Below are 27,358 nucleotides of genomic sequence, written 5' to 3' on the forward strand. Positions count from 1 at the left end.
CTTCAGTAATAATAGTATACATGTACATACAGCCTTCATAATAAATAGTGTACACTGCTTGCAAAACAACCTCGCCAGCATGCGGCATGCCGATCCTGATCAAAACTAGTTATTTGCCGCCGACTTCCGCTGAGCCGCTCGGATGATCAGATCCAGCTTGCTCTCGACGCTCGTCCGGAACTGGTGAAGCTCCTCCTTCAGATTGCGGATTTCCTGCGCTAATGCTTCCATCTGGTTTCCTTCTCGGGTGTCCTCGCATACTGAGTCGGCTAGTTTTGTGATCGACTCTGCTAGAGCTTGCTCAAAAGGTCGCTCTCGCTCTCGTTCTCGCTCATGACGACGACGACGCGGACGGCATTCCTCTGACTCGTCAGATGACGAACCCTCTGAACCGTCGGATTCAGCGGCTTCCCGTCGCCGCTTCGACCCCGTAATGGTGACCGGCTGCGGTGGCGTCTCGAAGAACTTGGGCGGCGGGAGTGACGGTCGCACGTCGACGCCCAGCTGCAGGTTCAGCTCTAGCTGGTCCTGGACTGTAATCCACTCGTCGATGGCGTCGTTGAGGTCGGACTGGTAGCCCGGCCGCTTGTCGGCGGGCAGCTCCTCCAGGTATTGCCGTCGTTGCATGGACCGGGTGTTGACGGTCCGCTGGCAGGAATGCCACGAGTACAGCCGCTTGATCTCCCGCGCGAGGTGGTTCGAGACCCGGATCCAGAACCCTTTCCGGCCGGTCATCTCCAGGTACTGCTGGCGGTAGGCGAGGCAGATCTTGAAGAGGGTTAAAGCCTCGTCGTCGGTGAGGGCTCGTCCACGGGTGGACTTTAGTAAAGGCTGCTCATCTGCTGGAATGACATCCTGCTGAGGTTGCGTGATGAGTTGATTCTGATTCTGCTGAATCTGGACTTGATTTTGGACATGCTGGAAACCAGGCTGGGCTGGAAAATTGGGTTGAAGATGAGCAGATTGAGATTGAGCCTGGATAGGCTGGACGTTGGGTTGATTCTGATTCTGTTGAAGCTGAACTTGACTTTGGACAGTCTGTGGGAGAACCGGCTGGCCTGGAGGATGTGGTTGAGAATGAGCCGCTTGAGATGGAGCCTGGAGAAGTTGCTGAGGCTGAACATTGGGTTGATTGGGGACATTCTGTTGGAAATCAGGTTTGGATGGAGGAGTTGGCTGAGATTGAGCAGGTTGAGGTTGCGTGACAGGCTGATTCTGAACATTCTGCTGAGGCTGGACGGTGGGCTGATTCAGGACATTTTGTTGGAACCCAGGCTTGGATGGAGGATGTTGTTGCGTCTGAACAGATTGGGCCTGAGCAGGTTGGGTTTGGGCAGGTTGGGACTGAACAGACGGAGATTGCGTGACGGGTTGATTCTGCACATTCTGTGGTGGGACAACAGGCTGCGATGGAGGATTTGCTTGAGGTTGCGACTGAACAGGTCGACCTCGACCCGCAGGCTGCGGTTTCGATATCGCAGCCTGCTGAGGATCCGTAATCCACGAATACCCAGCAAACAGATTGGGATTGTGATCTTCGAACCGGAACGGAGGCAGCTGGCCGGGAGGCAGCCGCGTCATTATTATCTTGCAGAGGATATTAATATTAATATTAATTAGTCCTGTTTGAAGTATTGCAATAGTATTGGTTGGTCTATGGGTCTATTGTTGATTTGTTCGAATCGGGAGATGAAGCAGAGGTTGAAGTTTTGCTTTACGCTAGACCTGATCAGGTAAGCGAGTGCCAGACTGGGAATGGCGGCGCTTCGGACATCGTTCCGATTCTTCAACAAACACTTGCAAAGCGAATAATCTGATGAGTCATCCATAAACAAATCCTCCTCCATTTAATTTCATAACTTCTTGTCGGTAATTGATTGATGAAGAGACGAGAATGGAAACCTGCTAATAAAAAAGGCATTCAGTGAAGCTAACATCCTGCACCGAGTACTACAACCCGAAATAGAGACAAATTCGTCAATTCGCTTGCCGCTTGTATGTGAAGTGCTTAGGTGGGCGCCCACTGTCCACCGCGGACTTCGGTAACGCTGGAGAAGAGTGCGGGGTAACCCGGCATGCGGAGGGATTGTCCGCTGGTCCGGATCCGAGTGCCATTGTCTGGGGATGATATCATCATAATCGCTCATTGGATATGCTATGCCAGATTAGCACGCCCGGTGAAGCATAACCCATTCCTGGCGTAGTTAGATTATTTGGCCAGACCTCATTGATTACAGTATTACTTCGTACAGACTGCTGAGTAAGCTTCGTACTAAAGATGCACCTCATCTTAATTTTAGTGCTTACGGACGCTTACGCATTAGATCCGTGCTTCCCTTCCCCATCGGTCCGATAGCCGTTCCTCTAACGCGAGGATCAGCAATTGCTCCTGCTGGTTAATATAACGGAGCACTGACCGACCTAGGGAGATACCACACCATATCATTCAATACAATTCATATCTCCACCCATACACATATTTGATCCTTGCAGAATGAATGTCGATCGCGATGAGGATCGCGACCACCACCAGTCCCTCCGGCAGTCGCGCCGGCTGAAACGCTCCCAGGTTGCGTGCATGGCCTGTCGTCGCCGCAAGGTCCGCTGCGACTTCGCCATCAACGGCCCTCCATGCACCAACTGCCGGCTGGATAGCTGCCCCTGTATCACCAAGCCCCGAGGAGGCACCAGGACCGACCGCACACATACTAAAGATTCGTCGACCATGACGGGCTCTCCTCCTCCTCTTGCGGGCGACGATCACGACACACCGGACCAGCCGATTGGTTTTCGGCCAGCCTTGCAGCAGCAAAGGACGAGCGTTGAGAAGGCAAGACCAGACGGTACTGGTACATGTACTGCGACCGGCAATGGCTGTGGCCACGCTGCCGAGCCGGCGCAGTTCACGTCACACTCGAGTTCGCTCCGAGGTGAGTATCATCAGAAATATCTTCACGAGAATTAACAACACAGATGCTGCCGCCTGTGCGTCTGTCTGAATCACTTCCCGCTAATGTGTAACAGACAAATCGAAATTAGCATCCTGCAGCCATCTCCCATTTTCGTACTATCCATTCCTGAAAGCACACAACCTGAGCCGTCTCCAGCCGGAGGATGTCGCCTACCTCGAGTCGCAACGCAGCCTGCATGTCCCGGCCGGTCCGTTCCTGGACAGCCTGGTCAAGCATTTCTTTCTGTATGTGCACCCGTGCTTCCCCGTCGTCGACGAGGCGGAATTCTGGCGCATGTTCCGCCATGCCGGCGACGAGTCCGAGTCGGGCCATCAGTTTTCGCTGCTTCTTTTTCAAGCCATGCTGTTCACCGCCGCTAGCGTATGTCCCTGATCCAAGTTTTTCATCCTGGATCTGACTAACTCGCGCAGTTCATCCCGTTCGACGTGGCAAAGAACGCCGGATACGGATCGATCGTGGAACTTCGCAAGGCGCTTTATCGGCGTGCCAAGGTATGCATGCGCCTGCGTGTTGTTCTGATTTTCCGAGTTGTCAGCTGATCGAGTCTGCAGCTACTGTACGACTTTGGTGTCGAAAAAGATCCATTGCGAATTGCCCAGGCGACGCTGCTCCTGACCTACTACCTCTCCAACTCGGAACAGCTGACCAACTCCACCTGGCTGGCAGTCGCCATCCAGCAAGCGCGCGCAGTCAACGCCCATCAGTATTACCGGCTGCCCGAAAAGGGGCGGTATAGAAAGTCAGATCTGAAGCGGCTGTGGTGGTGCTGCATCATCCGGGATCGCATCATCTCCCTAGGTGTGCGGCGGTCGGCCCAGATCACGCCGGACGATTTCGATTTCAGCCAGGAGGGTCTCAATATGGATGACATGCGTGACGAGATCCACTATTCGGAGGTGTATGACCCCGACACGAAGACCACGCTCTGCAAAATCCTCACCAGCCTGTGCCAGCTCGCATCCGCGGTGACGACGCTGGTCATGACCGTGTATCCCGCGTCGGGTCTGCAGTACTCATCCTCAGATGCACCGTCGGCATTAGCACGGTGTGACGACGCAAAAGCTCGTCTGCAGTACTGGGAGAAGAACTGCATGGTGAGACTGCCGACCCGAGAGGCGGACACGCATTCGTCGGTGACGACATACACCCACCTCGTCTCGCTGTATTATCAGTAAGCAGGCCCCATCCTTCCTCCGGTGGATGTGCATCAGACTGACATTTTCAGATCCGCCCGCCTCGCCTTGTGCCATCACATCGCCTTCCTTCTCAAGTGTCAACAAACCCGAAACGACCACCCTGACGATGACCACGTCCGACTGGAGGAGTGTCGGCCCGAGCTGATAGACGCCATCACCAGCGTCACCGACAAGGTGAAACGCTTCATCATGACCGGGACGTCCAAGCACCTGCCCATCAGCGCAGTCGCCTACACCATCCTGCCACAGATGTTCCTGCGACTGAACGTCCGTCTGTCCACCAAGCCAGCCGACCGGTCTCGCCATGAACGGTCGCTCTGTTTCTACTCGGAGATCAGCCGGCTCTGCAATCTGCGTCACGGAATCTCCTTTCCAACCGACTGCATGCATCGCGTGCTGCGGGTGTTTGAGTCTTCGCAAGCGGAGCTGTTCGTCCGGTCGTCACCGGGGCCGGGACCTGTTTCAGCAGCAGCAGCGACTACTGGTGGGACGAGCGAGATGACGACTTATTCCGACACGCTGTATCGACATCCAACCGTGTTCCTCCGTCTGGCGGCGATTCTGGACTACGCCCTCTCGACCGGCGAGACCTTCACAGAGGAGTCGATTGCGCTTGCTTTTCCCGTCGTTGGCGCGAAGGAGTTCCCACTGTTCCGGCCAGTCGCTCCTCCATCCCTTGAAACAAACTCGACGCAGACGAAGACCACACCGGGTCTGCGGGCTCTGGAGTTTATGAACGATGCAAATGGGTTCAGTTTTGATCTGAATTCCTTTGAGCAGTCATCCAGCCCGACACTTGCAGCCCTCGCGTCACGACGGGCATCGCCCATCTTCCGGTTCGACAGTGACGAGGAGCGTTTCTCGAAGGCGAACGGAGAAGAAGAAGAGGATGAGGAGGAGAATCGGAGGAAGAGACGACGGAGACTCGAAGACATCCTGATCCAGCTGCCTTTGTTTGGAGAGTAGTTAGATCTTGAAACAGTGGGAGTGTTGAAATAGAGACGAAAATGCTAAAGACGGACATGATAGAGAGGAAACCTGGCATCGACTGGCGGCAGTAGTGTACGACTTACTATTTTGTTTCATTCTGGATGTTAGAATAAAAGTCCCTCGCTGGCTAGATGGGAAGTAGGTACTCACTATGAGATCGAATATATGTCGTGTGCGATTCCGAACCTGTCTTCGACAAGTATTGGGAACGATACCAGTGCCTGTCTCGGTAGTCGGGACTGGAGCCATGAATAGTACCTGCCTGGCGTATAGTATTTGCCATGATAATTGGCAACGAGAGAATGCTGAGATTGTATGTACCTGGAGAGAGGGAGAAGGACAGTGGAAGACAAAGAAGGCAAACAGAGAATCAGGTGATGCCTGCTTCCTGTCATTCCCAGACTGTCAATTGGAGAGACATAAACATGTGACCAGCCACGAAGAATTAACTAGGAGGAACTGCGCAAGGCTGTGATCAGAACCTTTTCTTTTGCCAGTTTATACAGGTATGACTAGGTTATGCACTGTTTAACTCCAGCCAGTTATTTATTTTCACTTCTGCAGCTTTTTAAAGTGCTGATTTATTTTAGAGCAGAGTGGATGCAGTTCAGGATGCTAGCACTGTCTTCAGAGTTTGACCGGTTACTCCCTCCTCAGAAACTATGATTACAAGTCGAATATGAGTTACTGCGAATAACGGCATCTGGATCGTTCTGTAGACTCGGAAGATGTAATATGAATGAAGACTTTCTAGAATCAGTCTTGTTTCGCATTGGACGAATTATGTTAGCGAATTTTGTATAGTATATAGAGGATGGATGTCTCTGCCGCTTGCTCTCTCATTAAAGTAAGTCAACTCTACAGATATGGTCAACATGCCATGGTCCTTGATTTTTGATCAGGGTATACCTCTTTCCTTCTTTTACGACTCTGCGCCTGAGAGTGGGTTCGCTCCCGAGGCAGCGTGAGGGCGCGTTTTCGTCGAGAAGGGAGAACTGGCGGCGAGAAAGAATCGTCTCCACGTGACAGAAATCGCAGCTATAATTCCTGCCATGTCAGATAATCCTGATTAATGTTCTTCTGATCTCGAATGAAGAAATTATTTCACCTTTTCTCGCAGCCAATTTCGGAACTTAGCCATCGGGCTGACTTAGGGGTCGCGTCAGGTTCATGGACTTGGCCTTCAGCCTCATCAGGCTGCGAGGCATTATTATGACAGGGGTCCAACGGACATTGGCCCAGTGAGACTTGCCGAAGCCCGTATGCAAGGCTCCCACTTCAGCTCAGCCGCACACAGATGGAAAGACAATTTTCATCGGAAAAGACAAATCCAGGAGCTGAGGAATCCTATTAGTTGTTGATGAGAAGTGTGATCAATTCGATTCGATCAACTCCTCCCGTGGCGCCTTTCTCGGTTTCCTCCATCGGGCAAGCGGCCTGTCCGTCATGCGGTCTTGAAGGCCGGGAATATCGCCTCGGTTGATCCGAGCGAGGCTGTAAAAAACTGGCTAAATAGGGTGAGGCTGATTTGAACGTCAGTTGGATTACAGCACACAAGTTCCATTTTTTAAGATATGTGTCTGCTCTCGGCGTTCCTGCCTAGGGCTTAGGGCCTAGGGTCAGGGCTGGCTACTCTACGCGAGCCACCTTTGTACCAGCTTCTCCCACCTCCCTCAATTCCTGAAATTTTGACGGAAGGTTTGTGATAGGCAACACAAGATATAAGCTTGTTGTATGTTACTAGATTAACGGATATAGAACTTCGTAGACCCGTATGGTTTGTCAATTCTACAAACTACAAATCCATCAGAGATATTGTCACTAGAGTCATGGAGACATGCCATACAAATTTTATCCTCGGGTCTTGTCCTTCCAAAACCCCTTAACACTTTGTTCTTTGGCGGAAGTGCAATAAGACGAAGATCGTGCCAACATAGTTTGCAATTAGACAAGTTTGGTAGAAGTAGACAGAAACCATTTAAACAAAACGAAACACCTTGACTCGAAGTCCCGACCAGCTATGAATCCTTACTCAGCACAAATCCCGTTAACGCCGTAACACCATTTCGTATGTAGATGGTTTTTTTTTTCCATCTTTTCCATCTGTAGTCGGTCTCTCAATAAAAATCCGAGAACAACAAGAACAAAAACAACCGATCACACGTATGAAGTTGATTCTTCAGATCAAGAAGCTCTAAGCTGAAGAGCGTCTTGCTAACCCTCGTGAGGTGCTGCGAGCATCGAGTACTGGCCACCAGCTCCAGCCCAGCACAGTTTCTTCTCACGAACGGCAGAAGCATCGATCAGCGTCGCGACCCGTATTTCCTCATCCTCTGAACCCTGACCACATTGGTAACTCTCGTTAAAGCCCCAGGAATAGGCCTTGCCATCGCGAGTAACAAGAATATTGTGATCGGAGCCAGCAGTGGCGTAGACACAGTCTGCAATCGCCAGCGCTGTCGGCTCAAGAAGGATCCGCGGCCATCCACGTTCTGAGATGACCTTTCGAGGATCATCCAGTGGAAGTTGGTTGATATCGATGCCCATCTGAGCACCATCCATGCGACCCCAGACCAGGCATTCTCCCGTCTGGGTGACGCCAATCGAGTGATGGTTTCCGCCCTGGAGCATCTTCATCTTCTTTCCGGCCAGAGAAGGCACCTTCTGTGGGGTAACAATCGTACTGCTACTATTCCCTGCGCCGACGGGAATGCCCGTCTGTCCGAAGTTATTCAACCCCCAGGCCCAGGTGTCACCATCAGAGTCGATAGCAAAAGCATGATAGCCACCCGCGTGGATTGACACGATCTTCTTCCTCTTGCCCAGAGGCAGAGGCACAAGGCCAGGAAGAAGAGCAGCATTGCTCCGGAGCTGCTCAATATCAGGATCCTCCTTCTGAGTCCGTGCCGTACAACGACGATCAACCAGAATCCGACGACCAAGCTGGTTCTGCTCGTTCCTGCCCCACGAATAAACGCTGGCGTCCGAGGACAGAGCCAGACAGAAGTTGTTTCCAGCGCTGATGTCGACGATTCTCTTCAGATTGGGGATCAGTAAAGGGTCGCTCTGCGTGTTGATAACTTCGTTGGTGTCAGGCTTGAGAGAGAAGCCGTCCTTTCCCTCATTGTTCTAGAGAGAGATCAGTTAGCTTTTTATCTTATTGCTTGAGAGGACAAAGAAAACCGTCAACTGACCAGAAAAGTTCCCCAACCGTAGACAGATCCGTCTTCCGTCAGGGCGAACGTGCTGCTATCCCCAGCAGCAACACGAACGAATTTGGTGCCTGCAGGAAACTTGTCCACAGGAACAGCAGCAGGAGTAGACTCGCGGGGATTGAGCTCCAGATCACTGTCCTCTGAAGCGGTGCTGTCATTGTCAATGTCTTTCATCCCCCCCTCCCAGGTGGTATCCCGACCGAGAGCGCAGTTGTCGCTGATACCCCAGGTGAGCACCTTGTCGTCATGAGTCAAGGCCACAGTGTGCATGCCACCTGCAGCAATGTCAACCACTCCAACAGTCTCTGCATGGAGATTCACGTTCAATCGTGGCGTCTTCACGTTGATTGCATTCTTGGGACCCAGACCCAGCTCCCCCGCACTACCGTCTCCGAAGACAAAGATGTCTAGGCGAGCAGTGGGTGCGGTATTAATCACAACAGGTTTTGCTGCGGCGGATCTGGATGCTGTCTCCCGAGCTGTCTTCTGCTTCTCCTTCTTCGCAGACTTGGCCGTATACTTGGCCTTTTTTGATGGGGGATTTGCAGTCTCCTCCGCACTCCATTTTCTGGATATTTTGGCTTTCGCTGCCACTGCAGCTTTTCTCGGAGGCATTATGATGACGATGAATTTTCAGTTGATGAAAGAAAGACTGGTCAAAGGAAGTGCAGAGTAGAGTGTTAAGACGATGAGCAGGATAGCTGGGGGTATTTCTTGATGAAGGAAGAGCAGCTTGATGAACAGGATCAAGAAGAAGAAAGTGCTAGGAAAGAAATACTGAGAAGAGGTATCAAGATAGATGATCCCCTATGCGATACTGTTTGTATTTAAATTGCTGGCAGCGCGACGTGAGAGACTAGATATGGTCCGTGCACAAGTATTATCGATTACTTGCCCTGTTCTCTCTACGAGAACAAAGAAGAAACAAAGAAGCGAACAGGAACAGACTGACAAGAATATCTCAGTCTCTAATACTGTAGAGCCATAGGAAGCACCAGAAGAAATTCAGTTTTCTAACGGAGTACTTTCAGTGAAGTTTTGCAGATCTTTGGCTAGACTATCGTGATGTGTTGAGGTGTGCGATTGATGTGACATGCATGGAGTGCTGTACTCCACAAAAGTAGGCGCTTAGGAGGATAGGTAAATTTCCCGAGTCTGGGGCTGACACGTGCCATTTTTAGACATCTGCCCAAGTACCTACCTAGGTACTCTGTATTTCCCCTTGCAGACATATGTGTATATTTTGTATACAGGTAATTATCCACTTAACTGGACGAATTAGAAATTATCTTGGTCAGAAATAAAGGAATGAAGGCAGCTCTTTGTTCTTTTTTTTTTCCCTGTTCGATAGTTAGGACAAGGTACTAATAATAGCCCGCAACGATGCTATTGGAGAGGCGTTGCAGGGCACCTTAACCATTCCTGCATGGGCTGTTTTACGACTTACTTGGCAGCATTTATGGAGTTGTTACAGCCGATCTAAACGATAACAAGATATAGCGTTTCAGATAATAAGCGGCGAATTTCAGCCGCAAGCACTGATGAGTGGAGAATAACTGGCAGCTGTCGAGAAGCGTGTTGACGTCGCTGCCTAGCCACCAAGCATGACTGCACGTATTTAAATCGATCTGTCTCCTCTCTTCTGTGAAGCTATATCGGGAATCTTCAGTGCTCTGGGTCTATACTCTCCTCCAATCCGTTTCCAAAGATCATCTTCCTGTTTACTATGTAGCAGGTATCTCTCCGTATTCGAGATAAGACACCTCCAAAATCTGACAGACAAGACATCATGAACGCCAAAGAACTAGCCGCAGAGATCAAGAAACTCCAAGAGGAAGCACAAGCCAGCCTGCCCCCCCAACACGCTCTACATCGCCCTCTGGATCCGAAACGACCCCCTGCCGGAGAACGACTTCCACTGGGCCTTCTACCTCCACCAGAACGCCCAAGCAGGGGGGATACAATATTAAGTCAACAACGTTGGCTCCGCAGGGTACCTGGCAGACCATGGACGCACGACCGCTCTGCTCAAGTCCAACTTCCTCTGCGTCCTGATTCAGATTGCAAGCATCCCAGAGTCAGAGATGAAGGTCAAAGAGCTGGACGAGATTATGCGAGCGTACGACGACTGTCTTAATGATGCCATCCCCCGCGTGACGTGTCGCGTGTGGATGCTTACTGTTCTGCCGCGGCTGGTGCAGAGTGGGCTTGTTCGGTGTGAGGATGTGGATACCTTGCAGGAGGAATGCAAGAGCTGGGGAAATAAGTATCGGCTGGCTGCTGTGGAGAATGTCCAGCCGCGTCCTGTTGTGGTGTCGAGGCTATGCGCTTGTTAATAGCTGTCTGCGGTGGAAAGAATTGTTGAGTGGACGTGCGCTGCAGAGGAATGAATATTTATTTATCTGGGAACAATTCTGCCATCTTTTTTTTTTCCCTACGAATATATATATATATTTCCTAGTCCAGAGCGATCGGCACTGAGCATGACCTTGGCTTTGGAATCAGTCATACGATGGTTAAGGGATCATACGATATATATATCGAGATCTTCTACTGGAAGCTTGAAAGATTGGATAATCGATTGTCATCATAGTCGATGGCTTCTGCTTACGTTGTGTGTAATGCTGCCAGATAATTACTCTGGTTTTTATTCTGTAGCTCGTCTATAAAATAGAGCTTCTGCTTGACTAAAAACGTACATGTCGAGTATGCATTATTGCAGTAACTGCAGCAATCACCAGGAAAGTCCAGGACCTTGACAAGGGTATTACAAGAAACCCAGGGATCTCACCATAATGAATGATTTTCATGTCCTGACAGACAAGATCCGTTAAAAAGAAAGAAGGAATGAATGAATGAAACAGCATGAAAATGTCAACTGCCAGCCCTGCACAGTTGACATATAGTTCCGCTGTCGCCGTCAAGTCTCACTTCCATCTCCCGTTTTGGGAGATTCATCGGGATGGCCGTCGTCTTGCGACTTAGCACCGTGGTCCGTGGTTGCTTCTACTTCATCATCCACACTCGCCGACTCCAGCTCTGCCAACAGACTTCGCGCGTCCTCAAAAGCGCCTTGTGTCCAGCATCTATCGATGAGCGGGCCCAGCCATAGATCGTTCGTCTCGGGAAGAGCTGCCCTCGATGGCCACACGGGATCCTCTGGCCCCGGATGGTTATCCGCGAAGACGAAACCAAAGTCGCGGTGTTCTCCACCAGTGATGACCTGATACAAAACCATGCCGAGCTGGCCGATTTCCATCGAGACCGAATACCCGTACTTTTCCGCCGTGCGCATGTCCGCGTCAGGGGGCAGGATGATGGAGCGGCCAAAATCGCTGAACTTGATCGTCAGGTCCGCCGAGAGGAGAAGATTGCGGGTGAAAAAGCTGACGACCAGGACATGCCGGTCGTGAATGCCCACGAGGGCCCGTGCCAGTTGTCGGAACCACGACAGCTGAACGGATTGAGACGGGTAGCAGTGTGTCATGCGACAATGACGAAGATAGTTGAACAAATTGCCCTTTTTCATCACTTCCATCTGAATGGCGCCGGGGATGGACAGGCTGAGGCAGCGGACCACGCCATCGCAGTTCTGCAGGCGTCGATAGACCTGTTTCTCGTGCGCGATGAATCGGCAGTTCCTCGCGGTCTGTTGGTGGCTATCACCCTTGCGCCTCCGCGGCAGCTTGACGGCAGTTTCACCACGTTGGACCACCACACCTGCACCACCTACTCCGAGAAGCCGGTCACGAAGAGGGGTGCCGTCGAGGTTGAGATAGTTGTGGAACATGTTCATGATTGCAGGAAGAATAGATAGGTTGTCGACTGATTTATCCGTCAAAAGAAGGTCTTGTTTGTTCATATATGTGAAAGATCAATGCGAGATTAAAAAATACGTCGTATTAGCGAGGGACTGCAGTAAGCCAGGATGCTGATGAAGGTAAATTCTAGACGGCATGCTTCCTATAAAAAAACCGGTTAACAGTTACCGACCAGGTAGTAAACGTTGGCGAGGCAGGAGCAGATCCAGACAACAACAGTGGGATACCACTTGCCTAATTTGTCAAAAAGCCATTTTCTGCTTTTGACTGGGGAGTCACCACCGGCGAGAGAAAGAAGAGACTCACCTAAGGAGGGCGTCGAGGTAGGCACGTGCGTGTCAAGTAACTGAGTTCCATTGGGACCCGGCCTGACAGTTTGAAGAAGTGCGTTCACTTTGTCTGCATCCTACCTTCTTAGTAAGGTATATCGCTCGGCTCCTTTCATTCTTACTCGTGTGTCCAATGGAGGAGGGCGGGTTACGAGGTCAGGTCGGGTCAGGTCAGTCGACAAACCACGACAAAGACGAGGAGGAACTCTGTTAGTATAGGTAGTCAGCAGTCCGTAAAGCAGAAATTCCTTTTTTATATATAAAAGGAAAAAGAAACAAAAAAAAGTGAGATGCTTCCATGTCCTGGATGGCAAGGGCTTGTAGTAGATACCTTCAATCTCCGAGTTATATATATATTTGCTCAATCAAAGCTCATGAGCTCTCTCTCTCTATCGCTCTTTTTTTTTTTTGAACACGTGTACACGATGGACGTCAGAATCCCAGCTACCTACCTAAGAAAGTCCATCCAGATAATCCCTTCTTTGCGTCAATTATGTTGTCCAATTCCGACAGTTTCATGCCTTTGTACCTACGTACTGACCATGCGGAGATAAATTGAATTTCGTCTGAAAAGATGAAAAAGAATGGACTGTTTCTGGTGCTCATCGTTCAGGTACACACCGATTTGACCTCAACTCGCAGAATTTGCTCACGAAACGAGAAATTTGGCTAGCATTATTGATATTTCCTCAAGCTAAGACCCAGCAATGGCCTCACCCTCGCTGCTGGTCTTCCCCGCGAGATCCGCGACATAATCCTAGACCTCGTCCTCTCGACGGAACGCATTCCGCCCCAGGCCCATCCATCCACTGCATTGCAGGGTCGGGTAGAGTGACATGACTGTGCCATCCTCCAATCTCGAACGTTTCACTAACAAGGTCCTGTGTGAGGATCGAGAGGACGTCACCGCCAGCGGTCCCCTTCGTCTGGTCAACCACCAGCTGCTTCCCACGCGGATTCGTGGAAATGGTTGGAAACTGGTGTTTGGGGATAGGACGGCTCCGGAAATAGCCGTCGTATTCTACGAACTCATGAAGCGGTTCATTTACCGCCGGCCCGGCAGCGCACCACGGACCGGATCTTCAGACAGGGGGATCGTCATCAAGACTCTGACAGCGGACCTTCTATCCAATGGCGTGCCGGTAGTCAACCCGGCCATTTTCGCCGGCGTATGTCCTTTGTTTATGGATAGCTTGGTCAACGACCTCCACGACCGCTTCTCCAAGGCGATTATTTACCGCCGGGACCGCGAGGTGGTCATGTTGGAGCGAATCGGGAGGCTGCGAGGCTCTCTGGATGGTGAGCTAATGCAAGAATGGGACTTGGGCGGCTGTTTGGCTGAATTTCCGCTTGGAACTAGGAACCTTAATTGGGCAATGGGCCATACAGGCCTTTGAGGAGCGGAAGAGCAAAGCCCTCCGATGACGAAGGGAGTGGAGTTTGGACACGGATGGTTCGGAAAGCTCAGCTTAGGTATGGCATAGAGGACCGTCTTGCAAAATCCCAAAATCGGTACTTGTGCAGTTGCGGATACCATGTTTGATTTGCTGTTCCCTTTCCTATATCCAGGCTGTCATGAGAAGTGATAAGGTGGAATGCAAAGATAATGAGAGAGATCAAGTACTGTGGCAAGCACTTAGCTGGTACCACTAAGTCGAGCGAGAAATCCGTTGCGCATGTACGGAGTACTCCTTATTATAACCCGCGCTTCTCCACTTCGTGCGGAAGAGGCGCTCATCGTGTGGTGGCTGGCCCCATATGTTGTGAAGAACAGTTCTCAAAAAGTAGAAAGTGGAGTTAGACATGCATGTACAGTACGAAGTACATCTATTACAGAGCAGGAGCAGAAAGGAGGAGAAGACAAGATTGATGACGTGTTTTGTTTCGTGGAAAACTCATTAAATGAGAGTAGAACTGGCCAAGAGAGTAGGGAGAAACTTCCCCATGGGGAAGNACCACTCACTGGGGAATTGTGGATCACGTGTGAGACATTCCGGGTTCTCCGCGTACGGAGCAGACCGGGGTAGGATACAGAGTATGGAGTACTGGCACAATATGTGCCTGTCTGGGTTGTTATTAGGTAATATTAATAATGTGAATGGTGGGTGTTTGCATCAGAGGAGCCAGTGCAGTCGGCATCATTAAAAGACCCACAGAATCCATTGAGTGGTTTCCTGGGCATGAGGATGTACTCCGTAGTCCGTACATGTACGGAGATATTGTTGGGTTTCCTCTAGGATACGATCTGACACGGTCGGCAACTCGGCGTTCTGATCGAATCGCCTGTCTTCCTTCTGGATGAATCCAAACTACCCCTGGCACGCATGTGCGCTTAGGGATCGGGACTACACTGATGAGATGCAGCTGGACGTCGGCGAATGCGGTAGTCATTGGCTGAATATGAAGTTATGCAGTGCTGACTCAGCTATGCTTTCCGTGCACATCTAAGTTCCCCGACATCACGTGACTGGAACTCCGTAGTGTGGAGTAGACGCGCCCCGGCCAGTTAATCTCCCAGTGGGTCGCTGAATGTCACGTGATCGGTTGAGTCCATGCACACCGACCTGAATAATACTTGTCGGCTGATTGGGCTCAGATAAGCGAGCGTCGGGTGGACGCGTCTGACTAGTTAGTCTGGGCCGGCATCGGCAGGCCGCATCAGGCTGGTCGGGTGGGTGGCGGTTTCCTGGATCGGCGCCTCCCGCATGCAGGCTCAGCGTTCCTGCCTTCATCCCGAACCGGCTGCTTGATTGGTGGGCGAGGGCGATCCCGGCTTGTCAGCCGTACCGAAAGCTTGAAGAACATCACCAGAAAATACCGAGAATAAGAAGAAAAATTTCCTGTCCGTTTGATGCTTTTTCTGTCATTCCTTATCACTTCGACAGTGGATATTCCGGCATCGGAGGCTGAAGAACCGCCTCTGGAGCCGTTTTGGGGACAGAGTGGGTGTTTCCCCAGCTTCTTGTCGTGTTTCTGTTACGTCGTTGATCCATGATTCGTCCCGATGCGAGGCCCATGGCCCACTGCCGAGCCTCCATCGGCCACCCGGTGGCGGAACAGAAGCATACCGCGGATCACCGCTCCCAATGGCTACGTGCATATTAAAATTTAAGCCTATGACTGCTTCACCGATGGCTTTCGTTCTAAATACTGCCTGCTCCTCGCTCGCTGGTGTTTTCTGTGTGCTGGCACGCGACACCAATCTCATCTCCGGCCTGTCCACACTGACACCGGCTCAACTGATTTCTTTTCGAAACGACTGTCCGAGTTAGCAATTTCAGACATTGAATCGATCTGAGCCGTGTGGACAATGGCGCCGCACAACGCAGTGGACGACCTGGAGCCCGGCGCATACAGCCCGCCAGCGGTGCAGGATGAGAAGAAGTACCTCGAGGGCGAGGCGCCCGAATATGAGGATCCCTTTGGGAACGAGGAGTTTGCGGAGGTGAAATACCGGACTATGGAGTGGTGGTAAGTGTCAGTTGAATAGTAGTACGGACAGGTGTGGTAGCTGACCAGACGTCAAAATCCAGGCAATGTGGAATGAGTACGATCGGTCGCAATTCTCTTTCTGTCGACTGGACTTGCTAACGGAGAATATTCTACAGTCATGATTGCTGAAACCGTGTCGTTGGGAATCCTGTCGCTGCCTTCGGCAGTCGCAGCTTTAGGCCTGGTCCCGTGAGTACCTCCTCATCTACCAGTTTCACGATCTACGTACAAATTGGCATGTCATACTGATCGAGCCCAGGGCCATCATTTTGATTCTCGGCCTGTCAGCGATCGCGACCTACACGGGCTACGTGATCGGCCAGTTCAAGCTACGTTATCCCCACGTCCACAGCATGGCTGACGCTGGAGAAGTGCTTCTGGGGCGGTGGGGACGCGAATTGCTAGGCAACGCGCAGCTGCTCTTCCTCATCTTCATCATGGGCAGCCATGTGCTGACCTTTTCCGTCATGATGAACACCCTGACCAACCATGGAACCTGCTCCATTGTGTTTGGCATCGTCGGGATGATTGTCTCGTTTATCGGCGCCCTGCCTCGCACCCTCAAGAAGGTGTCGTGGTTTTCGATTGCCTGTAAGAACTATCACTTGAATCCTTTCAAACTACCATGCTGACCATGATCCAGCGTTCATCAGTATCTTCTCCGCCGTGTTGATCACGATGATCGCCATTGGCATTGAGCGCCCCAGCAACGGCCATGTCGACGCTACCCTCCACACCAGTCTCTATCATGGTTTTATGGCGGTGACTAACATCGTCTTCGCATATGGTTTGTCTTGTCTTTATTTTCGTAGGGGAAGCGACACTGCTGACTGCAGGTGATAGCCGGCCATGTTGCGTTCTTTGGATTCATCTCGGAGATGAAGGTCCCCACGGACTATCCGAAGACCCTTTACATGCTGCAGTTTACCGACACGATCATGTACCTGGTGGCTGCCGTGGTTATCTACCGGTACGGCGGCAAGGATGTTGCCTCGCCTGCCCTGGGGTCGACGGGGCCCATCATGAGCAAAGTCGCCTATGGCATTGCCATTCCAACTGTATGTGTTGCCGTTCTGCAAACAGTGGCAATTCCGATTCTAGGAAAATTTACTAACTGTCTTAGATCGTCATCGCTGGTGTCATCAACGGTCACGTTGCCTGCAAGTACATCTACGTCCGGATCTTCCGCGGCACCGACCACATGCACAAGCGCAGTCTGCTGTCGCTGGGAGCCTGGGTGGGTATCGCCTTGGTCCTGTGGGTTATTGCATGGGTCATCGCGGAGTCTATTCCCGTTTTCAACAATCTCTTGAGTTTGATCGTATGTCCTCCTAACAGACTTCAGAGGATGAAATATGGGCTAACTAGTGTCAATTTAGACCGCCCTTTTCGCCAGCTGGTTTACCTGTAAGTCTCCGCAATCAGACTCGATGAGAATGATAAGTTACTAACCAGAAACAGATGGCTTGAGCGGAATTTTCTGGCTGTTTCTGAACAAGGGGAAATGGTTCTCCTCGCCGAGGAAGATCTTCCTCACCGTTGTCAATCTCCTCATCGTCGGCATCGGTGGCTGTCTGGTAGGTTAACCCTTTCGCTGATAACTGATTATCTTCCTGCAATGTTGACTAACAACAATTCAGTGCGGTCTCGGCTTGTATGTCTCCGGCAAAGCGATTCACGACAGCCCCCCTGGCAGCAGTTTCTCGTGCGCCAGCAACGCATGATAAAAATAACTGCTGTCATTCGAAACTATTTGACGTGTTTCGACGTACTTTTGGTTGATATCCTTTTGAGTAATGGATGAAGGGACGATGACTTGCTAGCATATTGCATGATGCGTGAGATGAAGTGATGAACATGAGATAGTATATATATAATATATATAAACCGTATATAATAAGCCCATGAATGTGGACGAAATTTGCTATCAAATTTGCTATCAGAATTCCTCCTCATTTTGCTCTTTTCAACTGATGTTGGTAACGCATGCGATTGGAATACACTTCATCCCCATCGTCGTAGCAGTGGTGTCTGTTTCGTGATGGGCATGTGGATTTAGGTCAGCTGCCGGATCCAGGACTTAGGGATTAGGGCTTAGGGCCAAGGGGTCAGGGCTGGTTGGCTGGCTGACTGGCCAAGTCGTCTGTCTATACAAGACGCTTCTCTCTCCCGCTTCCCACCTTCCTGCCACGGTCTATCTAAGCCTCTTCCTTGATCTTCCGAAAATAATCATTAGACAGTCAACTTGCGCACTGTCTGGTTTTGATGGCTTGGTGCCTGTAGGTAGCGTTGTCGCTTGATATGCAGACTTAGGATTCAATATGAACATCTGCTCTATTCGAGGAGGTACGAGATGGATGAAAGCTCAGACAGTTGCAGCTATGAAAGGAGGTTCCTCAGCTGCCCCAAACAGCACCGCAATTGGCTTGGAGGCCAAGGTCAAGAGACCTCTCGATCTGATTTTTGGAGTGTACATCTAACGGGTCAAGTCAGGGGATGTCATCATCGAGAATCGTTGGCCTTTACCGTATGGTCCACCAGACAACAAGAAAATGGTTTTGTGATTATCTAACCAACTTCAGAATTACCAAGCAGCGAAAAAGGAATGCTGCCAGGCCACTTCCGAAACGACGACCCCGAGCGCTCACGCCTCGACTGGAAGAAGACCGAGAAAATCGCCGGCTGCGAAATCTCTTCTAGAGACTCAAGAAAGAGCAGCGCATTCTCAGTCAACATCAGTCGTCACTGATTGCGCGCCTTCCACCCGAGATCCGCTTGCAGATCTGGAAAGAAGTCCTTGGGGGATTCTCGCTCCACGTGGTGCGGGCACCGCGAAAGCTGAAGGCGATCCAGTGTGGGGTGGATCGGGAAGATGATATCCCACCTTGCCGGCATCTATGCTGGGGTCAAACCACAGCACAATTTGGACCACACCGCCATACCCTGAGGGTCGGGTACTACACATATCCGCACAGGGAGGTTTCTGCAGTTTGTCCCGATCTCCTGCCTCTACTCCAAACATGCCGAGTAATGTCAGTTGAGAGTGATCCTTCTTCACCATGCCTTGGCTAACAACAAAGAGTAGATACTCGGAAGCGGTGCACCTCCTCTATACAGACAATTCTTTCCACTTCAACCATGTGGATACAGTGCTCAGCATGTCCCAGACAGTCTTACCATCTCGTCTGAATCTGATCCGTGTTATTCATCTCACCCACTGGTTTCCATTCTCGATGTACCCACCGGTAGAGACGGTCCCACCATACGACCATACGACGTGGGAAGAAGCATGCAGGATTCTGGGGAGTCTCGCCAGCCTAGAAGAACTGTACATGCATATTGGGGGACGTGCCCCTGTTGGCCGGGAAAGGATCCGTCAAGTGGTTGAACCGTTATCCCAGATTCGGCAGACCAGAGTCTTTGAACTCAATGTGCCCTGGTTTAAGGACTGGAATGGGGACGCAGAAGAGGGGTACAATTCTAGGAGTATGCCATTCCAACTTGTTGTACGTGAGTTTTTCTCGTGCTGTGGTTGAGAACAACTATTGTTCCCGCCATCGGAATGAATACTGCAAGATGCAAGGCAGACCTTTTCTGAACGTACGGGGGGGAAGAGCGAGTCTGACTCGGGTAAAGCCTCGAGGGATTTCCAACAGATATGAGATTTCAGATTAACACATTATGTAGAGTAAATAATGCACGGGAAACAAAAACAAAAAAAACCTCTTAATGTCGCGGCTCAAACAAATGAAGCAAATCAATTTATCGGCTGTCTAGTTAACTAAGATTCAAAGTCGAAGCTAGAAAGAAGATGAAGAAGAAAGAAAAATCCTACGAAGACTGTGAGAGGAGTGAGTTGTTCGAGAAAGGTATCTCTAGTTGCTACGCGACTCGATCCTTTCCTAATCAGGAAACAACTCATGTGATCGTAGTCACCTGACCGCCTGCTTAGGGCTTAGGGCTAGGGCCAGGGCTGGCGCTCGCCTATGTTTACGAGCGAGCTTCGCACCAGCTTCTTTCACACAACGAATCTGAGCTTTTTCACCGTCATATAAGTCTCAAAGAAAGCTTTCACTTCCATGAAAGATTACTCAGCACCCGCCTTCCTCATCGCGTTGATGTTCCACTCCCAGACCTTCTCGCCGAACTGGTCGTCTGCGCATTGCGGGTGCGGGAGCCTGTCTTCAACTTTGCTGTGAAGACAATGTCAGTGTTCGAAGTGTCGAAATATATAGACTGATTGAAGCGATACATACCCTAGTGGAACAAGATATGATCCATTCTGACTTGCAGACAGTGTCGACGACGTGCCCGCAAACAGCTGCGTCAGGGCTCCGTACTGGACGGGTTTGAAGACAATGCGCTGAAGTGGAAGAAGCTTATTAGAACAGAACATCATCAAAACCACGATATGGCCTTCTGGAAGAAAAGGATAACGAAACCTACGTCCAACACCCACTTCACCGCTCGCGGAATCCCCAGCTCCCGCATCAGTTCCGACTGCACCGGGCTAGGATGCGGCGCAAAGCTCCAGATCCGCGGATATCGCCTCGCGAGCTGCCGCGTCAGCAGGATGACGCCGATCTTGCTTTGGCCGTAGCACTGGAAGGGCGTCCTTGCGGGGGGCGATGCACCCACGGTCGGATCGTCGAGCGGGATGCCCGACTTGGGCGCTTGCTTGGCGCCGCTGGAGGCCGTGTTGATGATCCGGACGTCTCCTGGAGGACTTCTTGCGGCGGTTTTTATCAGAAGGGGCAGGAGGTGGTAGGTGAGGACGAACGGGCCGAAGACGTTGACGGCCCATTGCTGTCGTCAGTCGTCAGTGGATCTCATAGTCAGACTGATGCTATACTGGTTCTTTCTTCACAGAAAACCTACGTATTCGTATCCATCGCCAGAGAGCTTCCCCTTCGCCGTACCCATGACCCCCGCATTGTTGTACAGAATATGCAGCGACTGCTCACGCCTGCTCCCCGTCAGAACCATCACGACATGATGAAATGGGGCGTATGGGTGAGACAAACGCCTTGAAATCCTCCGCCGCAGCCTTCGCGCCCGCCGCAGTTGACAGGTCTAGTTTCAGGAATTCGATCGCAGCCGCTTTAGTCGCCGGATGCGTCTCGTGGATGTCGGCCAGGGCTTGTCGATACTTCTCCTCCGATCGTGCCGCGAGGTAGACTTTGGCGCCTTTCGAGGCCAGTACGGCGACGGTCTGCTTGCCGATGCCGCTGTTGCCGCCTGTAGTTAACGATTTCAGTGATTTGGTGTGACATGACTTGACTATAGTATAGTGAGTGGACATGCTCACCTGTAATGATGATGATCTTGCCAGAGAGATCGGGAATATCGGCTTCGGAAAAGGTCATCTTTGCTCGGAGTTCACTGAAGTTCAAAGAAAAAAATCCGCTCTTGGTATAAATTTCAGTACAGGGACGGATGATGATTTAATTCACGCAATCAAAGTTGAATTAATTATCGAAGTAGCGACTGACAAGTGAGTACGTATCTATATTTTCGCAACAATTAATTACACGATCACAACGAGAATGAGCGGCAGACAATTCACGACAGGTGAATCCTCCTCTTTCTCTTCTCCTGACCTGCTCACGCTATATATAACCTTACCCAGTAACCACAACACCTGTGGAAATCTAATTCGGATCTACTTCATTCCCCATCTTGCCTGCATCCTAATAATAATGCTTTCCATGGACGGTATCTCGCCTCATCGTTGACACGGACCCACCGGGAAACCAACCGACCAATAGGATACACTTCGATATGCAGGGTCCGGAGTTAATAAGGTTAGCGGCAGGGATCTCCGAACATTGCATGCAGGGAAACCAATGGACGGGGCCGGATTTAAGGATTCGATTGATGTACTGCATGCAGGGTACGGTTGGGGTTGAGAAGCAATGAGGGAAGTGCAGATGTAAGATTCGGTGGAGGCACCTAGGTAGGTAGGGGCAATTACCGAAATTAAATATTTTCTAATACAGTGAGTACTCCGTATTTCACAAGTTTCCGGCATGAGGCCATTTTGCCGTAAACACTGCAGATCTCGAAATTTTTATTTCCTAGAAAAAATCATGTAGTAAGGGTGTTTGTCAGGAAAATATATTTTTAACCGCCAAGTTACTAAATCTAAAATTTCTCCTGTAGAACCCTTTATAATTAAACTATGATAATTAGAAGAGTTTTGAGCATAAACGTGGAGCGAGTTTTCTTGAAATATTTAACTATCAAAAATAAATAATTGAACAATAAATTTAATCAATTTCCTGTTAATAGAGATATTCTTATACGTACAGGCAATACGCTGCGTAGTCTTTACCTAGATTAATTTATGTCAAGGGGCTGATTTTTAGATACAAATTTTTATGAAATTTTAGATCAACTTTAGCCTTAAGAGAAAAAAAAAAAGGAACAGTTATTTGTTATAGGCTTCACGTAAAGAAATTTTCCGTATAAGAAAAAAAAATAATTCCGCTGATTTCCTATCTAAAGATCTATTTCAAAAATACCTACCCTCTCTATATATAATCTTTTCCAAATAAACTGGGTCCAAAACGTGCACTGCAGATTTTGCGGAAAATTGGGCTACTGGTGGAAACTTTCGTGAAGGCACTGTGCCTATGGTAGGTCTGTGCAGTGCTGTTGCATGGTATCAGCATGGACTCACTATTGCAAGACACCTATCTGGAGTAAGCATGTCTTGGCTTGTCTTTCTTGTGCCTCGCCTTGGTTTATTACGGTAACAATCGATGCCGTTGATCTCTCTCCATTATCGATATGTATGTGTAGTTGGTTTGTTGTGAAAATTAAAAAAAATAGATGATAGGAATAAAAGATCATCCTGGAACTGGAAAATCCATGCCTACCATGTATGTACTAGGTACAGTGAAGTAGCAGACTTCCTCCATTTATCCGTAAAAGATCTCAAGTTTCCTACCGATCCGAAACAGCAACAACAATTAGAAAGGAGAAAGAGAGAGAGAATCAGACAGACAGAGAGAGGGGTAGAGAAGTAAACGAGAAAGTCATAAGTAAATTAACCGCCCCAAGCAATGAATATTCGGGTATCATCCCCATAACCAGCACGACCAGCATGCTCTTTCATTTTGTGTTCATATCAATTATCCAGTTCAGTTTCAGTCGAAAAGCGAGCAAGAGTCTCTTTGTGTAGATATTCGTATTCGTATTCGTATGGTCGTTCATCAAGGCTTGCCAGTCCTTCGTCTTCGATCCGTCGATGAAGTGGAGTTCCGAGCTCAGAGACGGCACAGGGTCGTATTTCACGCGCCCCCAGGTTGATGTGTCAACTAGTCCATCCTCGTGCTCACTCTCTGAAACTGTAAAAATATTTTTTAGAGGTACATAATGTGCTATATTGATCAGACCGGTTCAGTCAGTCATTAAAAAAAATTATTGGAGAAAAAATTCTCATCAGAAATATTTTATATTCTTCCAACTTCACTCACTCACCTGTGTTGATTTCATTTCCCCCTACCTGACACCTGTCTGCCTGCCTGCCTACTGAACGGGCATCTGCTGAACCGGCATCTGCTGCCCCGGCGTATGCTGCACCTCAGCATAGCTCTGCGGCTTATACGCCACAGGCTCCGGCTTCTGCACCATGGGCAGCACCTGCTGCTGCACCGCCCCAGGCCAGTAGGATACCGGCGGCGGTTGTTGGAACCGGGAGGCAGCAGCCTCGATCTCCTCCTCGCGGGCGCGGCGGGAGCGCGAGAGGTAGACGAGGAAGACGATGCCGATGGCGACGATGGCAACGAAGAGGATGGGGACGAGGATGACTTTGAGGAGGAATTTGATGGCGCCCATGATGATGACGATCGAGGAGTGACGGTGTTGGTTGTTATGGTAGATTGGAAGAGTGATGGTGTTGGTACTGCTCTTGGTCGCTATTTATGCTGTGTACAGGAGAGATAATCCTGACAATGGAATTTCCTTTCTTCCTTGTGAAATAAATATATTGACGCAATGCGGTTGAGGAGAGAGCGATGCTAAAAATGAGTTTTTTTTTCTGGTAAGTCACGCAAGCAAAATATTCTGGAGGCAGTCATACAGTTAAATGCCTCAAAATCTATATATAACAATCGCATCCCTGCAGCAGCTGCCACAAAGACATGCCTGCATGCCATCTAGTTAGTGCCTTTCAGAACCTCTCTCCTCAAAACGTGAACCCTTTCCAGCGACCTGAGTGGTCAACAAAAACTTGCTCATATCCAGCCCTGCGGTCAGTGTCACTCTGCCGGCGCCTATATCCCGCATCGGATTCGACAGGCACCCCCCGGCACTTCACATGCGACATGCCGTTGCGGCGATCTGACTGGTGGAGCAGCCTGCCAAAAGCACAGACACGAAGGCTGTCGATCAAGTGGGGCTGGCATACGCTAGAAAATGCTTGATTGGTGAGGGGCGGAGTTGATTCGCTGGCGTTGAGGAGTAAGTGTGTGCTAGCCTCGTGTACCTGTGATGCAGGTGGGGATGACGCTCTGACGGTGATACCCTGAAAATGTTATTAAATTATTGGTCGTTCAGGTCAGCCTTCCCTATTAGCTGAGGAGAGAGCTTCTTATGGATGAACTTCGATACCTGCCAGGGTAGTTGATTATTATCAGTTTAATGTGTACGGCAAGAGATGAGTGAGCTTCTGAAGCATAATAATAATAAGAGAAATAAATCCCATCCCACCACTGTTTTTTTTCTAGGTATAGAATACAAGAAGAAGTCATAAATATGCGCTCTTTGAATGTATGGATCTCTCTTTTCTTCTTTTTTGTTTCTTCTTTTTCTTTTTGTCTTTTTTTGTTACTAATATTATTGATGACAACGCTAAAAAAGAAAAAAAAAGAAAAAAAAGAAAAAAAAAAGAAAAAAAAAAGAAAAAAAAAAGAAAAAAAAAAAAAAAAAAAAAGAAAAAAAAAAAAAAAAAAAAAAAAAAAAAAAAAAAAAAAAAAAAAAGAAAAAAAAAAGAAAAAAAAAGAAAAAAAAAAGAAAAAGGAGATCCCGCTTCGATTACCCATGGCGTGCCGTACCCAACGGTCAGTTAACTGCTTTGGAAAGAAGACTCAATACAAGCCAGCTGGTACTGGCGCGCTAACAATGGTCCCGAAGATTAGGTAGCTCATGTTAGTTACCTACTGGAATTAGTGAAAGTACTTTGATCGTCTGCTCTGATACTTACACGGGACATTATGGATTAGGACAGCACATCACTTTCGACCGACCAATCTAGGTTACTACCTACAAGGTACAAAGTATGTACTGTACAATTGTGCATGGTAATAGTGGCACAAGCAGAACAGAGAGTATATGTAGACACACGAGCTAGCTATACTGTCCTGCGAGGATATTAACTCATGTTAGGGACTGATAGTGTATTAGTTATGGTCTTCTGAAGGAGTGAAATATCGACCGGATCAGCCTTCATAGTCTTTCGAGGATCGTGCGTTCAATGTCTGTAGCCTGTGCCCAGTGCAGCCTGTGTCCAGAATTGGGCATTGAAGGATCCTTGGGCATTCAGCTTTGCCATCGAGGCGTTTTCTTTCCAGGTTGAGTGATTCAAATTCTGACTTCACGAGGGGTCAGTCTTGCTTGTCTGGCGGTCATCTTGAAGGTAGGCAAGGGGCGTCATCGGAGTAAAGGACACTAGTCTAATCAATAGACGAAGTACCAAATACGATGGGAACACTGCCACGATCTCAAAACAGAGCTTTCGTATGAAGTGGCGTTGAAGGGTGGAAGGATGGGCGGGCGTCAGCCTAAGAGACATCAAGGCAGCCTTCTCCAAGCTCTCCCGTGTTCTTTCCTTATTAGGCAGGCATGCTCGGAAACAGCCACTTGTCTGCTTCTTTTCCATCAATGATGCAGATGAAATTGTTTTCGCAAGGTCACAATTATTTCTTTTTTTTTTCCTTTTTGCTTTTGTCGTTGGTTTTGGCCTCATAATTTAGGTCGCTTCGCCACAACATTTCTTCATCTGTCCATACGCCGCAAACGTGCCCGAAGACAGTATAATGACGGCGCAGGTACTGTTCTCTGCCATCAAGAATTCAGCCTTGACGGCATCTGCCGGAAACCTGGCCATTAGCAGTGTGGCGGCGCGGCTGTGACGCGTGACGCCTTCCATATTGGGACTAGCTCTGTTTGCCCTCCATATATATCAACTTCCTCAGCTCCAGTGTACGTGCCCATACGATTTGATTAGAAGGGTACTTTTTCCTTTTTTGTTGCCTGACTCTAAGGGATTACCAGATCTTGTTCTCATACCGTCGGTCCTGACACACGGGTTATCCTGACAAATTTGCCCTCAAGCTACATCACAATCCATCATGGCTCCAACTGGTCCTCTCGTGGACAACAGAATTCAGGCCGTTGAGGAAATCATCGGCTATCAATTCAATGATCCGGCCATTCTCCGCGAAGCACTGCAAGCCGCTGGCTTTTATTCGGTCACCATGCCATCCCGCATTGATGGCAACAAGAACTTGGCTTTACTTGGAGATGCAGCACTCAAGCTGGTCCTTGTATCAGATGGGTACAAGCAAGGAGCTTTCAAAGGTGAGGAAGAGAATGTTCAATCGAGACACATGTGTTCGCTGTAAAATTAACGCTCGCCAGGAATCATCGGTAAGGTCGTCTCGGACACGGGCAGCAATGAAAACCTAGCGAACGTTGGTTTTCAGAAGAAGCTTGATCAATTCGTATACACCAACCCATCTCAGGGGGGCGTCGTCTCGTGGAGAGTGATGGCAACCACGGTCGAAGCCATCCTCGGGGCCGTCTTCATGGACAGTGCGATGGACATCCACATTGTCAAACAGGTCACGGCTGTGTTAGGCTTGTCTTGGCCTGTTAATCAAGCCTTGGGCTCGTTGTGATGGACTCAACTTGTTTGTACATTCTTCCTGATTAAACTTTGAACCACTGCCCAAGTTACGAAGCTGTCAGCTGTCTGACAAGTACGCAGCAGTTTTTTTCGTTACTACACCCGCGGAGATTTGCCGCAACAGGAAACAGATCGGATTGACTGAGATTGACTATTCGATGTCGTCGCAAGTACAGGTTGAGGTATGCCACGAGTCAATAGACATGGTCAATCAAGCCAAGACAGAGGAAGAGAACAGGATCTTGTTGCATTATCTGGTAGAATGAACCATATTGCTGTACAAGAAGGAATGAGGGCCAGCTTCTTGTCGTACTTGAGGTAGAGTTTGTAGATATTCAACTTATTTCAGGCAAGATGATCCTGTAAATTTAGGAGAATCAAACATCAGTCAAAGATATTATGATTCAGCGAGCGCAACTCACATACAGGGT

General features: G+C 49.5%; 9 protein-coding genes across 9 annotated transcripts; 5 read left to right on the forward strand and 4 right to left on the reverse strand.

The window, feature by feature from the left end:
* Positions 1 to 105: 105 nt before the first annotated feature.
* On the reverse strand, positions 106 to 1,581 carry VTN77DRAFT_3496 (uncharacterized protein; the record flags this gene model as incomplete). Its single annotated transcript, XM_069419450.1, has 1 exon — positions 106 to 1,581. One exon carries the CDS (start codon positions 1,579 to 1,581, stop codon positions 106 to 108), a length of 1,476 nt encoding a protein of 491 aa, XP_069278520.1.
* A 913-nt stretch (positions 1,582 to 2,494) lies between these two features.
* Positions 2,495 to 5,134, forward strand: VTN77DRAFT_3497 (uncharacterized protein; the record flags this gene model as incomplete). The annotated part of the gene is made up of 5 exons (XM_069419451.1): positions 2,495 to 2,930; positions 3,025 to 3,332; positions 3,383 to 3,463; positions 3,524 to 4,143; positions 4,198 to 5,134. The coding sequence occupies 5 exons, from the start codon at positions 2,495 to 2,497 to the stop codon at positions 5,132 to 5,134; spliced, it is 2,382 nt and encodes a 793-aa protein (XP_069278521.1).
* Positions 5,135 to 7,372: 2,238 nt separating this feature from the next.
* Positions 7,373 to 8,988, reverse strand: VTN77DRAFT_3498 (uncharacterized protein; the record flags this gene model as incomplete). The annotated part of the gene is made up of 2 exons (XM_069419452.1): positions 7,373 to 8,287; positions 8,353 to 8,988. The coding sequence occupies 2 exons, from the start codon at positions 8,986 to 8,988 to the stop codon at positions 7,373 to 7,375; spliced, it is 1,551 nt and encodes a 516-aa protein (XP_069278522.1).
* Positions 8,989 to 11,293: 2,305 nt separating this feature from the next.
* VTN77DRAFT_3499 (uncharacterized protein) lies at positions 11,294 to 12,169 on the reverse strand (the record flags this gene model as incomplete). Its single annotated transcript, XM_069419453.1, has 1 exon — positions 11,294 to 12,169. The coding sequence occupies one exon, from the start codon at positions 12,167 to 12,169 to the stop codon at positions 11,294 to 11,296; it is 876 nt and encodes a 291-aa protein (XP_069278523.1).
* A 1,190-nt stretch (positions 12,170 to 13,359) lies between these two features.
* VTN77DRAFT_3500 (uncharacterized protein) lies at positions 13,360 to 13,920 on the forward strand (the record flags this gene model as incomplete). Its single annotated transcript, XM_069419456.1, has 1 exon — positions 13,360 to 13,920. The coding sequence occupies one exon, from the start codon at positions 13,360 to 13,362 to the stop codon at positions 13,918 to 13,920; it is 561 nt and encodes a 186-aa protein (XP_069278524.1).
* Positions 13,921 to 15,833: 1,913 nt separating this feature from the next.
* Positions 15,834 to 17,739, forward strand: VTN77DRAFT_3501 (uncharacterized protein; the record flags this gene model as incomplete). Its single annotated transcript, XM_069419457.1, has 10 exons — positions 15,834 to 15,994; positions 16,057 to 16,070; positions 16,132 to 16,204; positions 16,275 to 16,606; positions 16,659 to 16,802; positions 16,859 to 17,073; positions 17,139 to 17,336; positions 17,395 to 17,422; positions 17,477 to 17,592; positions 17,656 to 17,739. The coding sequence occupies 10 exons, from the start codon at positions 15,834 to 15,836 to the stop codon at positions 17,737 to 17,739; spliced, it is 1,365 nt and encodes a 454-aa protein (XP_069278525.1).
* A 1,296-nt stretch (positions 17,740 to 19,035) lies between these two features.
* VTN77DRAFT_3502 (uncharacterized protein) lies at positions 19,036 to 19,403 on the forward strand (the record flags this gene model as incomplete). Its single annotated transcript, XM_069419458.1, has 2 exons — positions 19,036 to 19,047; positions 19,101 to 19,403. 2 exons carry the CDS (start codon positions 19,036 to 19,038, stop codon positions 19,401 to 19,403), a joined length of 315 nt encoding a protein of 104 aa, XP_069278526.1.
* Positions 19,404 to 20,102: 699 nt separating this feature from the next.
* On the reverse strand, positions 20,103 to 21,381 carry VTN77DRAFT_3503 (uncharacterized protein; the record flags this gene model as incomplete). Its single annotated transcript, XM_069419459.1, has 6 exons — positions 20,103 to 20,208; positions 20,272 to 20,378; positions 20,462 to 20,821; positions 20,894 to 20,981; positions 21,040 to 21,253; positions 21,324 to 21,381. 6 exons carry the CDS (start codon positions 21,379 to 21,381, stop codon positions 20,103 to 20,105), a joined length of 933 nt encoding a protein of 310 aa, XP_069278527.1.
* A 4,989-nt stretch (positions 21,382 to 26,370) lies between these two features.
* On the forward strand, positions 26,371 to 26,919 carry VTN77DRAFT_3504 (uncharacterized protein; the record flags this gene model as incomplete). Its single annotated transcript, XM_069419460.1, has 2 exons — positions 26,371 to 26,599; positions 26,660 to 26,919. The coding sequence occupies 2 exons, from the start codon at positions 26,371 to 26,373 to the stop codon at positions 26,917 to 26,919; spliced, it is 489 nt and encodes a 162-aa protein (XP_069278528.1).
* Positions 26,920 to 27,358: the final 439 nt, after the last annotated feature.

Source organism: Rasamsonia byssochlamydoides, assembly GCF_041956645.1.
Source record: "Rasamsonia byssochlamydoides strain NRRL 3658 unplaced genomic scaffold VTN77scaffold_24, whole genome shotgun sequence".
NCBI classification, from domain to species: domain Eukaryota; kingdom Fungi; phylum Ascomycota; class Eurotiomycetes; order Eurotiales; family Trichocomaceae; genus Rasamsonia; species Rasamsonia byssochlamydoides.